General features: G+C 54.8%; 1 protein-coding gene across 1 annotated transcript in view; it reads right to left on the reverse strand.

Moving 5' to 3' along the window:
- Positions 1 to 5,375: 5,375 nt before the first annotated feature.
- MAPKAPK3 (MAPK activated protein kinase 3) overlaps positions 5,376 to 12,726 on the reverse strand; it is a 38,016-nt gene continuing 30,665 nt past the window's right edge. The window contains exons 5-12 of the mRNA XM_033424456.2: positions 12,576 to 12,640; positions 12,035 to 12,114; positions 10,145 to 10,268; positions 8,869 to 8,944; positions 8,416 to 8,540; positions 7,883 to 7,968; positions 7,531 to 7,611; positions 5,376 to 6,824 (exon numbers count right to left, since the gene is read on the reverse strand). Of these exons, the coding sequence (XP_033280347.2) occupies positions 6,672 to 6,824; positions 7,531 to 7,611; positions 7,883 to 7,968; positions 8,416 to 8,540; positions 8,869 to 8,944; positions 10,145 to 10,268; positions 12,035 to 12,114; positions 12,576 to 12,640 (790 nt within the window). The 3' untranslated portion in view covers positions 5,376 to 6,671. The remainder of the gene's footprint in view (positions 6,825 to 7,530; positions 7,612 to 7,882; positions 7,969 to 8,415; positions 8,541 to 8,868; positions 8,945 to 10,144; positions 10,269 to 12,034; positions 12,115 to 12,575; positions 12,641 to 12,726) is intronic.

Below are 12,726 nucleotides of genomic sequence, written 5' to 3' on the forward strand. Positions count from 1 at the left end.
GCCTCCACTCAATACTTCCCCATACACCGTCAAACCCTACAGTCTTTTGTGTGAAGCGACATTTTCTAGGACCTATGATATGCTGAGAGCTCTTCAGGGCATCGTGCCTCACCTTTCACAGTCTCATGGTCCAGGGGGCAGGTGTCACTGTCCACATGTTCTAATGAGGAGATGGGCTCAGAGGAGTTAAGGGAGTTGTCCATGGTCACAGAGCAGAGCTGGAAGGGGCCCCAGGCTGTGTGACCCAGCTCAACTTCCATCTCAGCCACAGGGAAATGCCTTGACCTTAAACCATGCTGAGAGGTGCCTGGCACTCCCTACTCAGGTTTGGGGGCCAGAGAGCATGGGAGCCCCCCACCAAGGGCCCTTCCTCTGGCAGCCAGGGACATAGAATATCAGGGAAGGGTCATGCAGGGTTGGGATTCTTTGGGCAGGGAGAGCATTTCTGTTCGGGAGGGGATCTTAGAGCCCCATGCTCCCGGATTCAGACCCCCCGCCCTGCCACTCACCACATGGAGGAACCTGGGCACTTTATCCCCATGCTACTCAAGCCTCAGTGACTTCATCTGCGAGATGGACATAATCCCTGCTTAGAAAGCTATTGGAAGGACAGAAAAGTGAAGGAGGTCACGTATGAGACATCCTGGCACACTCTAGATGCTCAAAACATGGGCTCCAGTGTGTAACTGGAGCAGGCCAGACCCAGAGCTGGGTAGCCCAGCCCCTCACTCACTGGGCCTTTCTTTGGTGGGGACACATGGCCCATGAGTCGAGGTCCCATCAACTGGAAGTGAGGCTGCACTAGGGAGGTTCACCACACTGGGGGGCTACTCCAGAGGGCAGCTGAAGGGCCTACCTTGCTCTGCACAGAGGATCTCTTCCAGGTCTGATGGTGGATCGGCTTGCTGGTCTCTCTGGCTTGATGTGACCACAGCTGAAGGCTGGGAGTGGATCTGGGGGCATAATCTACTTTATCCACACAGCCGCTGCATCAGGGGCAGGTATTTGGGGATGAGGCAGACTCCCCAGTGCCTCCCCAATACCTCCTCATCCCCATCACCTCCTCTTTGTCCCAACTTTCTCTCAAACCCCCACCAGAAAGAGGAAAACAACCCTGCCTAAGAGAGCCACGATCACCCCATCATCTCTGCTCTCCTTATTAGCACCTGTTGCAGCCCATCAGACCGTGCAGGTGGCTCTTCTCTGCCTGTCCGCATGAAGTCTGGACCCTTTGAGGACAGTGGGAGAAAGGACAATCTTGAAGCCATTTTTTCATATCAGAGCCCAGCCATGGACCCCAGCAAGTACTTAGTCATGCTGAGTCTCGGTTTCCCATCTGTAAAATGGGATCATACTGCACGATTTGAGATAAATGTTAAGCGTCTAGTTCAATGGTCCATAAACCTTTTTAAAGCACATAAACTCTTGTTCAAATTAAATCTCAGGAGAAAATCCAGTACACAAAATAGCTTTGCTAGAAGCAGAGGCCACATCCTGAGGGTACAGGGAGTCCAGTGTGAAAAGATCCAACTCTGGAGCCACCTGAAAAGGCCATACCAGCAAGAGGAGGTGGATAGATAGTTTGACAAACCAGCATCAAGAGCCGGGTGTATCTCTAGGGGAGGCAGATGTGGATATGGGGAGGAGGGAATGCATCCTCCACACATGAAATTGGCCTGGGAGCACTAAGAGAGAGAAGCTGCCACCAGGTACCCACTGTCTCACCCCTAAAGTCCCCACCCTGACTACCTACAGGAGATGGGATGAGGAAATGAGCAACCTCCTGCCTCTCACCGGTTAAACAGACTTGTTCTCCATTCTTCACATCCCATTCCTGCCTCCTCGCCTTGCCTCCCCCATACCTGTCAGCTGGAATGCGCTTTTCCCAAATCTTTGTCTATCCAAATTTGCCCTTCAAATTCACGTGTCACCACCTCTTGGAAGCCCTCTATGATTGTCCCCAGCCAAAAGTAGCATCCCTTCCTCTGACCTCCTCCAGCTAAGAGTCTGAGGGCTCAGTTTCTCCATCTGTGAGATGGGACTGTGAGGACTAAGTGAGATGATCCAGGTAAAGCCCCCACATAGTCCTGGCGTACAATAGGCACTCAGTAAATGGCAGCTGTTCATTATGATGTTGTGGTCTCCCCCTCCACCTAGGCAGAACCACAGCTGCCTCAGGGTCTGGCACACAGTAGGCATCTACTGAATACTCACCAGGTGACCAGCAGGTGGCCCCACACCCCAACTAACCTGTCCTGACCAGCTCCTCTGAATCCCAGGAAACTGGTTCCCTTGAGTCACTGGTTGCCTTCTCCTGGTCAGGGGAAACAGAGAGAGGGCAGAACTGGCAGAGTCCTGGTAATGTCTGGTAGCAGACACTTGCGTTGCATTGGTAACCAAGGTTTTGTGGCTTGGCCACCCCTCCCCTCTTCCACTGCAGTCCTGCCCCACCCTTGTGAGAATTACTCCCATTTAAGAGGTAAGAAAACTGAGGCCCAGCAAAGTGCATTACCTGCCTGAGACCATAGAGCATTCTCATAATCCACCAACTAGTGGCAGCATGTCTACCAAGGGTGCAGGGAGGATCTGGCCCGGATTAATAAATGTCTCATTTTACTGATAGGGAACCTCAAAAGGTGGAATAGCTTTGCCCAAGGCTTCATGTAAACCAGAGCTGAGATCTCCTGGCTCCAAACTAAATAAGCCCACCCCACTCCACACACAGGGTGGGAGGTGGGCTTCCCAGATCCTTCCTTGCCTGCTGGCCTCAATTCCAAGGGGTGAACATGCTGGCTGTGCAGAGGAACAAAGGGGAGAATTTTATCCTGCTGGGTTTGGGGGCAGCTGTAAGAACCCACTAGGGATTCAAAGGCTCAGCCCAAGACAGCCAGGTTCGGAGACAGCTACCCGGGACCTGTGCCCCCTCCCCACGCCTGCCAGAGAGAGAGAGAGAGTTTCAAGCAGCCCTGGAAGCATCGAGACTCCTGCAGAGGTTGCGGCAAGCTGCATTTGGAGGCTCAATTCCACCGCTGCAGTGGAGGGGCTGAATCGAGGGCGCAGAGGGGCTGGTGTGGAATAGCAATGAGCCAGGCCGCTGAAAGCCGGCCAGCACCAGGTTTGTAAGACAGAGAACGCTGCTGTCGGCTGGGTCAGGGGGAGCATCACTGGGAAGAAACGTCTCTCTCTCTCTCTCTCTCTCTCTCTCTCACACACACACACACGTGCACTCACACGCACACACATGTGAATACACTTCTTATGGATTCTTTATTGAAAGCACCTCGGGAAACCACATGAAGCCCGGGCAAATGCATGTGTCTGAATAGGACGATGTGAACCTGTGGCCCCTTGGTTTCTTAGCTCACCTGATACCAGCTAATTGTCAGGATTTGCTACCATTTCACAGACAGCCACATTGAGGCCCAAAGAGTGTGATCTGGCCAGGCATCCAGCCTCCCAACCCTGGCTTGTGAGAGTTGTACCTGATGCCAGAGATCAGGGGGCCAGGCCCCGGGCTAGGTGTCGCTGGGCCAGCCTCCTCAGGGACTCTTGGAAGTGGCCACACAGATATGGGAGATCCACGGGCAATCCTTCCATCCTCTCCTCTGCTAATTACCTCTGCTGCACCCCTCCCCACCTAGTCATAGGAGGGGGCATGCCCCCACCAACAGCAATGGGCCAAGTATGGCCAATAAGAAACCTGGGAATGGCATGCAGACAGCTGAGCAGATGCCTCCCTGCTAGGACTATTGAAGCTCTGGTCTTGCATGTGGAGAAGGCAGTACAGAAGGAAGATCAAGGCCAGCCCCCGAGAGAAGCACAGACAGGCAAAGTTGAGGGGCGCACAGAGTCTCTCTGTCCCTAAGGTCCTGGTCCTGCGATTCTGCCTTCAGCCTTGCAACCTACCAGGCACCCTCCCCAGCCACTGGGGCATAAATTACCTCTTTGGCTTAAACTGCACAATGACACCTCCTTCGCAAGCCACGTCTTTCCTTCATAGAAAATATCAAGTCCATGATTCAACATGTATTTGTGTGATATTTTGTCCTTCTCCCTCATGTGTGTAAACTCCCCGAGGTGAGACTCTATCCTCAGCTTCCACTGCTGCCTTCCTTGCACCCAGCACAGGGTCTCCGGGAGTGGGCACTAAGTAGCCAAGTGAAGGAGTCCGTCTGCACCTCTGCAGCTTTGTGACTAGACAGACTTTACCTGCCTTTGCAGCTGGCTAGCGTTTCACTGGGCAGAGTACATGACAAGGGTTGGTCTGAACCACAGGCTCTGTGAGGCCCCCAGAATTCATTTGGGGACCTCAGGGGTCCTTCAGAAGGGTGGGCCACCCCTTCAAGGATGAAGCCCAGGGCTGGAACCAAGGTCCAGGAAGCCCATATGATGCTGTTCTGGAGAGCAGGTCCTTGGGAGTGAGAGCCCATGGGTGGAGAAAGCCTGATTTTCTGGGTGGAAAGTCCCAGAGGTAGATTGGGGGCTGGGCTGCTTTTCCCTTGAGCAATTTCAGGTACTTCTCTCCTTCCTGAAAGCTAAGGATGCTGGGGTGGCAAACGGGTGCTGGACACGAGCCATGCACCAGGCACCCCACTAAGTACTTTACACATCATCTGTCCGATCCCCCAGATGTCTCCCCAGAGTGGACATCATCAACCCCAATACACAGGTGAGGAAATCAAGGCGGGAAAGCGGGGAGACTTGTCCAAGGTCACCAGGCTAGGAAGCAGCACTCAGCTCAGGTGGCTTGCCTGTCCCTGCCTTCTAACATCTCCCACCCTCCCCGACACCCTGAGGGGAAGGGAGGTGGGGGGAGGAGTGCTGCAGGTGTCAGATGAGCTCTTGGGAAATGGAGAGGACAGGAGCTGGGGGAATATGTCAGTCAGGGTCCCCCTCGAGGCTGCCCGCAAGGGCTCCCGAGGGCTGAGGGTGCTCCGTCGCTGGAGTAGTCAAAAGAGTCTCCAGCGTCCCGCCCCCTCCCCTCCCCGACATCCTCGCTGCCAAATGAAATCTGGCAGCTTCTGAAAATAGCTCAGCGCTGCAGCAGGCGCTCTGCCCGCCCTTCAGCAGGCTGGCACACAGCTGGGGGTGGCCACTGTGGGCAGACGCTGGCACACACCAAGCTGGGGGTGGGTGTCACACACGTAGCGCACCGGGCAGCACAGAGCTGGGGGCACAGGGCAGCTGCCATCCCTTAGCTCCCATGACCTTCCCATGCCTGGTGAGGCCAGGGTGGACCTGAAGTCAGTCTGGCATGTTTACCAGGCCTGAGGCACCCTGTCCAGCAGCAGTGAAATCACTAGTAGGTGTGAGGACATGCCCTTAGGCCACTTTTGTCCACTCATATAGACAAAGAGAAACTCAGAAACAAGGGGAAAATGTCAAAATGTTGTTTACTAATATCTGGATGTAAAACCCAGCAGTGTTTTACAAAAAGTGTGACCACCCTATTTGACGTGGTCTAGGATTTCCCTGCCCGTGAGAGAAGTGTAAGGAACCAGCAAACAGGCCGGGGGTCAGGCACTTGCCAGGCCCATATCAGGGGTTCAGTACCCTGAGGCTGCCTGGGCAGTGTGGGGCTGGGTGAGCCTGGACCAGCAAGGAAGGGGCACTCTCTGCTCTGATTCTGCCAAAGCCAGGACCAGACCCTCTAAGCGTCACACAGCAGCCCTCCGCTGCCTCGGGTCTGACCCGGAGGATAGAAAGAGACCCCTGATTAACGGGGAGCCCTTGGCCCTGCCCCAAGCTATCCACTCTCGCAAAAGTGCACCAAGAGACAACCCCTGCCATCAATCAAGACAGAGTAGAGGATGAAAAGTTAAGGAAAGGCTTTCCTGCCTGGGATCTGGTGAGCAGGTAGGGGCAGGGTAACTGTTTTAGCTTTTGTCACAGTGACATTTCCAAAGTAAAAAAAAAAGGGTTAAAAATACCTCCCACTCGCAGTGAGACGAGAGGCTACTCTTTGGGTGGGGGGTAGTAACAGGATGCTGGGCCCATGGACTCTGTGCAAGGAGAACTCCAAGGACCCTGTGGGATGGGGCTGCAGCAAGACAGGGCTGGACCACCCAGAGAGCCAGGCAGACTGACCCTGCAGCCTCAGGGAGACCAAAGAGGGGTGAGCCTGAGAGAGGCATGCAGCGTGAGGGAGAGCAGCCTCCCCAAGAAGGCACGCAGACCCTCGTTTGCCCCTCTCCCTCCCTTGCTCACTCACTCAGCATTCAGAGACAGCAACTCTGTCCCTGGTCACCATGACAACCAGTGGCCAGATGCCTTTCCCAAGGCCAGGCCCATCTGCCCACCCTCCAGGGAGCTGTTTCCACAGAAGAAGGGACGCCCAGCCACAACTCCCAGTGGCCTAGAAGTCTAAGGCCATGCCCAGGGCAGGACAAAGTCACAGTTCATTCAGGCCACTCTGGTCAAAGGCACTGCAGCTGCAGCAGGTGGCTCCCTAGCCCCCAGGTTTTGGCCCTTGTCTAGGGCCTGAACCTGGGCTGGAATTCTGAAGGATCAGGGTCACGTCCCCCCATCCTGAAGTTCCAAGTGACAAATTAAAACATAACAAAAATAATCCTTTTGTTAAAAACCATGAGCCTGGGCCCTCTGGGTCAGGGCCTCAGGCCCCTCCAGTGTGTCCTCCAGGCTGAGGCCCAGCTCCCCCACAGCCGCATGAGCTACTGATTGTTGCAGCCCTGAGAGGCCGAGGAGCTTCCTGCCTGCTTCTTCCTCCGCTTGTTGAGGAGCCGGTTGTTAGAGGTCTGCAGGTCCTTGATCTTCACCTGGTCATAGTCCACCCGCATGGTTGCCAGGGCACTGGTCATTTCCTCCTGGGGACAGATGTGGGGGGAGGGCAGGTACACTGACCTCAAGAGACATCACCTCCTGCCTGAGTAGCCCCTTAATAATATCAGTGATGGCAGTGACCATCTATGCTGCCCGAGAGCCCCCTGTGTAGCCAGCACTGGGCCCATCCCTTTGCCTCATATGAGCTTCACTCTAGTCCATTGTGGTAGACACTGGGCTTATCCAAAAAGGCACAGAAAGTATAGTGACTCCCTGGGACCATACCAAGGGTAAGTAGGACAGGGACTTGGACCAATGTCACCTGCTCAGAACCACAAGGCCTGCAGGGGACGCCGTCTTGCTGTGCACCCAGGGCACCAGCGCCTGAAGACTGTGCCCTGGTTGCCCCAGGCTCTGAGCTGCTGCCCCATAGGCTCAAATCTGGCCTCCCCTAAGTCTAAAAGCAGGCTGACCACCCTCCCAAATGTTGCAAATCATAGGAGGGATTATGGCCAAAGCTTGTTCGGTTTGACCCCAAAGCCCCCCTTCACCGAGGGCGTGAGCCAGGAGCACCACCCTGAATGGGGTAGCGCAGCCCAGTGCTCCAAGTGCCACGGTCAGACCACGGCTGCAGTCACTGACATAAGGCGAGAGGGGACCGAAGACCCAGGTTCTGGGTGGTCACCACCGTGGAGTCCCTTTTTCCAAAACCCTGCTACTTGCAGGGAGGCTGAGGGAGAGTCCACCCACCTTGACTTCATCCCAGTGGTCTTTGTCCTCCTGCAGCACTCGGGCTGTGTGGAGCGGAGTCTGTGGCACCACCATCGATTGCTGGAAGGAGCCCCAGGCCCGTGGATCAGACCCTGCGGGCACCCGGGACAACACTGGCTGCCCCACCCCACCCCCTTTCTTCCAGTCTCAGATGGGGAAACGGAGACTCAGGGAGGTGAAGGAGCCTGACATGAGTGGTGGCAAAGGCAGGTTATAGGTGGGGCACTACCACACATCTGTGGCCCACGGCAGAGACTCCGGAGCCATCACTCTTCTGGCAGCCCTGCTCAAGCTCATCACCCTGCCCACCATAGAACGAGGTGGCACTCACGTTGATCCAGGGATGGTTCATGAATTGTGTGATGGTCAGCCTCTCTGTGGGGTCTGTCTTCAGAAGGAGGCGGATCAGCTGCTTGGCTAGTGATGAGAGGGGAGTGGTGAGGCTGCGAAGTTCCTCAGAGCCAGTCCCCCCCTCCCAGAGACCACCAGCTCTGCACACGCTCCCAAATTCCTAACCCACAGAAACAGTGAGCTAATAACCGTTCCTTGTTTTAAGGCATTAAGTGTTTGGGGTAATTTGTTAGGCAGCAATAGATAATTGATATGAGGCAGACTTGTTTGTGGTCTCCAAAGGGAAAATATGAACAGGAGTTAGAGGAAGTTTTGAGGAGGCAGGTTTTGAGCCCATTTGGCAGATATAGAAACTGAGGTTCAGAAAGGTTAGGTGACTTGCCTAGGACCACAAAGCTGGGATGCTGGGGAAGCTAGGATCTGAATACAGGTCGGTTTGACACCAAAGTGTTCTCTCCCAGAAGGAAGGCTTATGGGGTCCAGTGGAGCAAGATGGGGCAGAGATTCACTCACCATCCTCAGAGACCTCTGACCACTCAGGATTGGGGAAGCCATACTGGCCCAGGCGGATCCTCCTCTTCATCCCCGGGGAGATGGCCTGGCCCGTGTTGGAGTAGAAGGGCGGGAAGCCGCATAGGCTAGGGGAGGGCAGAGGTCATTCGGCACAGGTGTGGGGGAAGCGCCAGGGTGGACCCATTCTCCTCCCCCAAGACCCTGACTGGGGAGACGGGCAGCCAGACACCAAGGCAATAATACCAGCCCTCAGAACTCTGGTGTTCATCCCAGGACCACCATCTGCCCTTGGCATGGGGAGGCCTTCAGGGAGCCTGAAGAAGAGGTGTCCCATGACCAGAAGGGAAGGGCAGCCTCCTTGAAGAGTGACCTGCTCAAGCCCCTCACCAAGGATGGCAGGGACAGAAGTGGTTCTGAGGGTACACGGGGTTGCAGGAGATGGATGGTACTCACAGGATGTACATGATGACGCCCAGGGACCACATATCACATGACTTGTCATACTTCTCTGGACCCAGGACCTCAGGAGCTACCAGGGCAGAGAGCACAGGAAGGGCCTCAGTCCCAAGGGTCCTCAAGCCCAGGCAGGAGCCTAAATCTTGGACAAGGTGGAGAGCAGGTGCCCAAGCTGGGGGATGGGGCAGAGCAGATTGGCGTCTGGCACCTTCTGGGAAGGCGGCATGTGTGTGAAGTTGCGGGAGGAAAAGCAGCTCCCAGATAAAATAATCCCAATTTAGACTGGGCTGTAAGAAATGATAGCCTCCTAGCTACTTTGGGCCATCTCAGTCTTGGTGTGGGAGGAGAGGGAGAGGAGGGCAGTCTGGGGTTTGATGGGGTCCTGCCGTAGGTGAGAGGGCCTCAGCCCACCAGCTGCCCTGTGTCCCTTGCCTCCTGAATGTACAGCCGAGGTCATGGGTAAGGAGGGGCCACGGCCAGGGCTCTGGGTTCCACTGTCAGCCTGGCTACCATCCCATGGGGCCTTGGTCTTCCCATCTGTTCAATGAGATGGGTAGGCCGGAAGATTTCTAAGTCAAAATACTGCAAAACATGTTCTGGTAAACAGAGTGCCATTCCAGCTGTCTCAGGGGGCTTCCCACCCCTTAAACAGCTCTTGGAAGGCTTATCCTGAGGGAGAAGAGCTCTCTGTAAAACGAGTCATCACCCCACTCTCTGGGAAGGGGCACTTTCAGCAGGGGCTTCTCCAGATCTGGGGGCTGCCCGCTCACAGAGGAGCAGGGAGCTTTTCCAGGAAGCATGGGTATGTGTACAACCCTGGGTCCCATCCATGCCCTCACCTAAGGGACCCCCTCCCACAAGGCAGGTGGCTGGTACCCTGCATCCCTCTAATGTAGGAGGAAATGCCTGCCCACTTTCTGAATATGACTCTCAGGAAGATAAAAACCATAGAAAAACAACCACAGTTGGGCTCCATCCCAAGCTGATGGCAGCCTTTTATCACGTATATATTTAGAGCCGCTGTGATGTCATTCAGCTCACAGGCCACAGCCAGAATTTTCCTGGATCTATTTTCAAAAGCAGAAGCTGAAGTTTGGGAGAATATTTTTGCAACCTCCGGCCCCCCAGTCACCGCCTCCTCGCAGACAGAATCCTCCCCTCCCTCCTCACTGGGCTTTAACCCTTTGGCTTCTGCACCCCACTGGCTGCCCCATACCACAGCAGGGTGAGGCGGGTGTGGTAAAGAGGTACAAACCATATCCCAAGGACTCACCCACATAATAGGGAGTGTAGCAGGGAGTCTGCAGGGCATTTTGGGTGCTCTCCTTGGCAAAGCCAAAGTCAGTGAGCTTGAGTACCCCATCTTTCTCCTTGGACGTGTAGAGCAGGTTTTCAGGCTGGGCCAGGAAGAGAAAACATTAGTCTGGAGTTAGGCACCAGGTGGGGGCAGAGTCTTCCCTCATCCAGATTGATGCAGGAGGAGCCAGGTCCATCTCACTAAAAAGACCTGGGTCTTGGCAAACAACAACACGGGCCAAATATGGAGGAGACTAATGTGGCTGAGAGGTGACACCTCATCTCACAGAGGGGAAACTGAGGCAGTTGTTCAACCAAGGCTGCAGATAACCGAGTGCCACGGAGAGCCCAGGGGCAGGAAATTCTGAGCTTGAGTTGGTGATGCTGCCTTGAGATGCCAAAATGAGGGTTCCGGGGGAAGGTGGGCTGCAAGCGAGCCAGTGCTGCCAAGCACACAGCCTGTACCCAGCCCAGAATGAGCCTGCAGGACAGCCCCCCTGAGGTTGCTCCGGGAGCTAAGACCCCAGGAGCTGCACAGAGGCCATCTTTCCTGGTTGCAGAGCCCAGAGAGTCTGAGGGATGAAGGCAGTGGGGAATCTGCATGGAGGAGGCAGCCCTGAAGCTGGTTTTTAATGAATGTGTAGGACCTAGGCCCATGGAGAGGAGCGGCCGAGCTGGGGTAGAAGGATGGGTGTTAGATGGAGTTCCAGTTTGGAGCCAGTGAAAGCTATTTCTCAGGTCCTGTTTGAGATGATGCAACCTTGGACTGGGATTAAAAACAGGGAAGCAGTTTTGATCTATACAAAGGAATCTTCTCAGCAGAAGGCTTTTCTCCCCTTGGGAGAAAAAAAGGAAGCCAGGGCCAAAATAAAGCAATGGTTTATTTTGCAAAATAAAGCAAAGGTGAGACTGTTGCGGCTCCCCGTGTATCCAAAATCAAAGAATAACTGTATGGGTTGGCAGTAGTCAGCCAGAGGAAGAACCTGATGCAGCAGCTGGGCCCTCAGGTCTCCTCTGCCCAGTCTTAGGAGGAAATAAGCCTGGGGGTGTCATGCTCTAAGTGTGGGCCCGAGGGCCCAGGAGTTGCAGATTCTACTCTGATGGTGGCTGGCACATGCAAGTGTGTGCATGTGTGTATGTAAGGCTGCCTCGGTTTGCATTTCATCCATCTGATCTTGATCACCTGTAAGAGTCAGTCCTCCCTGGATAGGAAGTTTGGAGAGAACATCTCTCAAGCCCATCCACTGGAAGGGCAAGCAGGTCTAGCAACTGGGATTACCTCTGCTCCTTCATCCAGTGCCCAGCACATGGCTTCTTTCCCCTAAAATGTTGACATTAGAGGGCTCCACCTATGGAAACTATGGCTGTTACTTCACAGAAGCCCCAACATTGTAAGGCAGCCCCTTCCTGAGGCCTGGCATATTGTCACCACAAAATCCTTGCTGAATGAACAAATGAATGCATGAATCCCAGTGCAGCAACTGCACAGCCTTGAGCAAGACAATCTCTCTCTGAGCCTCGGTTTCCTCATCTGTCAAATGGGTAATGGCACCCATCTCACAGGGCTGGGTGAGGATTAAACGAGATGCTTATCAGGACTACTGGCTTGAAGTAGGCATTCAATTATTGTTATGGCTATTGGGATTATACAGTGTTTGAAGGAAACAAGGAGACCCATCTGGCTAGAGCAGAATGAATATGCTGGAACCATGGGAGAAAAGGCTGAGAAGAGCAGTCTTGGCCAGGGGGAAGAGGCCTTGAATGCCAACCAAGGAACGTGGCCTCCATCTAGTGGATGCTGGGACCATTGAGGGTTGTGGATGGTACTCTTTTCCCTGGTCTCCGAACCTGGATCCTGGAGCCTCACCTTGACATCTCGGTGGGCAATGTTCCAGCTGTGCAGAAACTGGATAGCGGTGCCAATATCCCGCATGATCTCTGCAGCTTCTGCAGACAGAGACAGAGGAGAGGGTCAATGATGTCAGTCAAGGGTCAGGCAGCCTAGGGGGCCCCACCCATCATCCCTCCTGGGAAAGCACAAGGTGGTGCACTCCTCCCACCCAGGGCCCCCATCCCATACCCACACCCTGGTCACCCTAGTTTCCTTTGGGGATGGCCTCATCTCATTTGGGGCTCTTTCAGCGGGCCTGGGCTACCTCTCCCCGGCTCAACTGTTGGTTGGCACCAAGAGGCATGGAGTCCTCCATCCCAAGGCCATGGAGAGCCCATCTCTGGCAAAGTGTCACAGACTCACAGAACCCCTTGGGAGATAAACACTCTGTCCCACCCTCTCTTATTCAGCTGGGGAAACTGAGGCACAGAGAGGAGCAGGGCCCTGCCCAGCATCACACAGAAACTCTGTGTGAGCCATCTCAGCCCAAATCCCCAGTGCAGCTGCACGTACACACCTCTCTCAGTGAAAGCTTGGTCGCCACGCTCCTGAATCCTGCTGAACAACTCACCGCCTTCCATGCTATTAGAGAAAGTGGGCAGCGAGGTGGAGAATCAGGCATCAACCTGCCCCCACCCCAAGTCATGGGCTCAGGCCTCCAGCCCTGC

Source organism: Orcinus orca, chromosome 10 (genome assembly GCF_937001465.1).
Source record: "Orcinus orca chromosome 10, mOrcOrc1.1, whole genome shotgun sequence".
NCBI lineage: Eukaryota > Metazoa > Chordata > Mammalia > Artiodactyla > Delphinidae > Orcinus > Orcinus orca.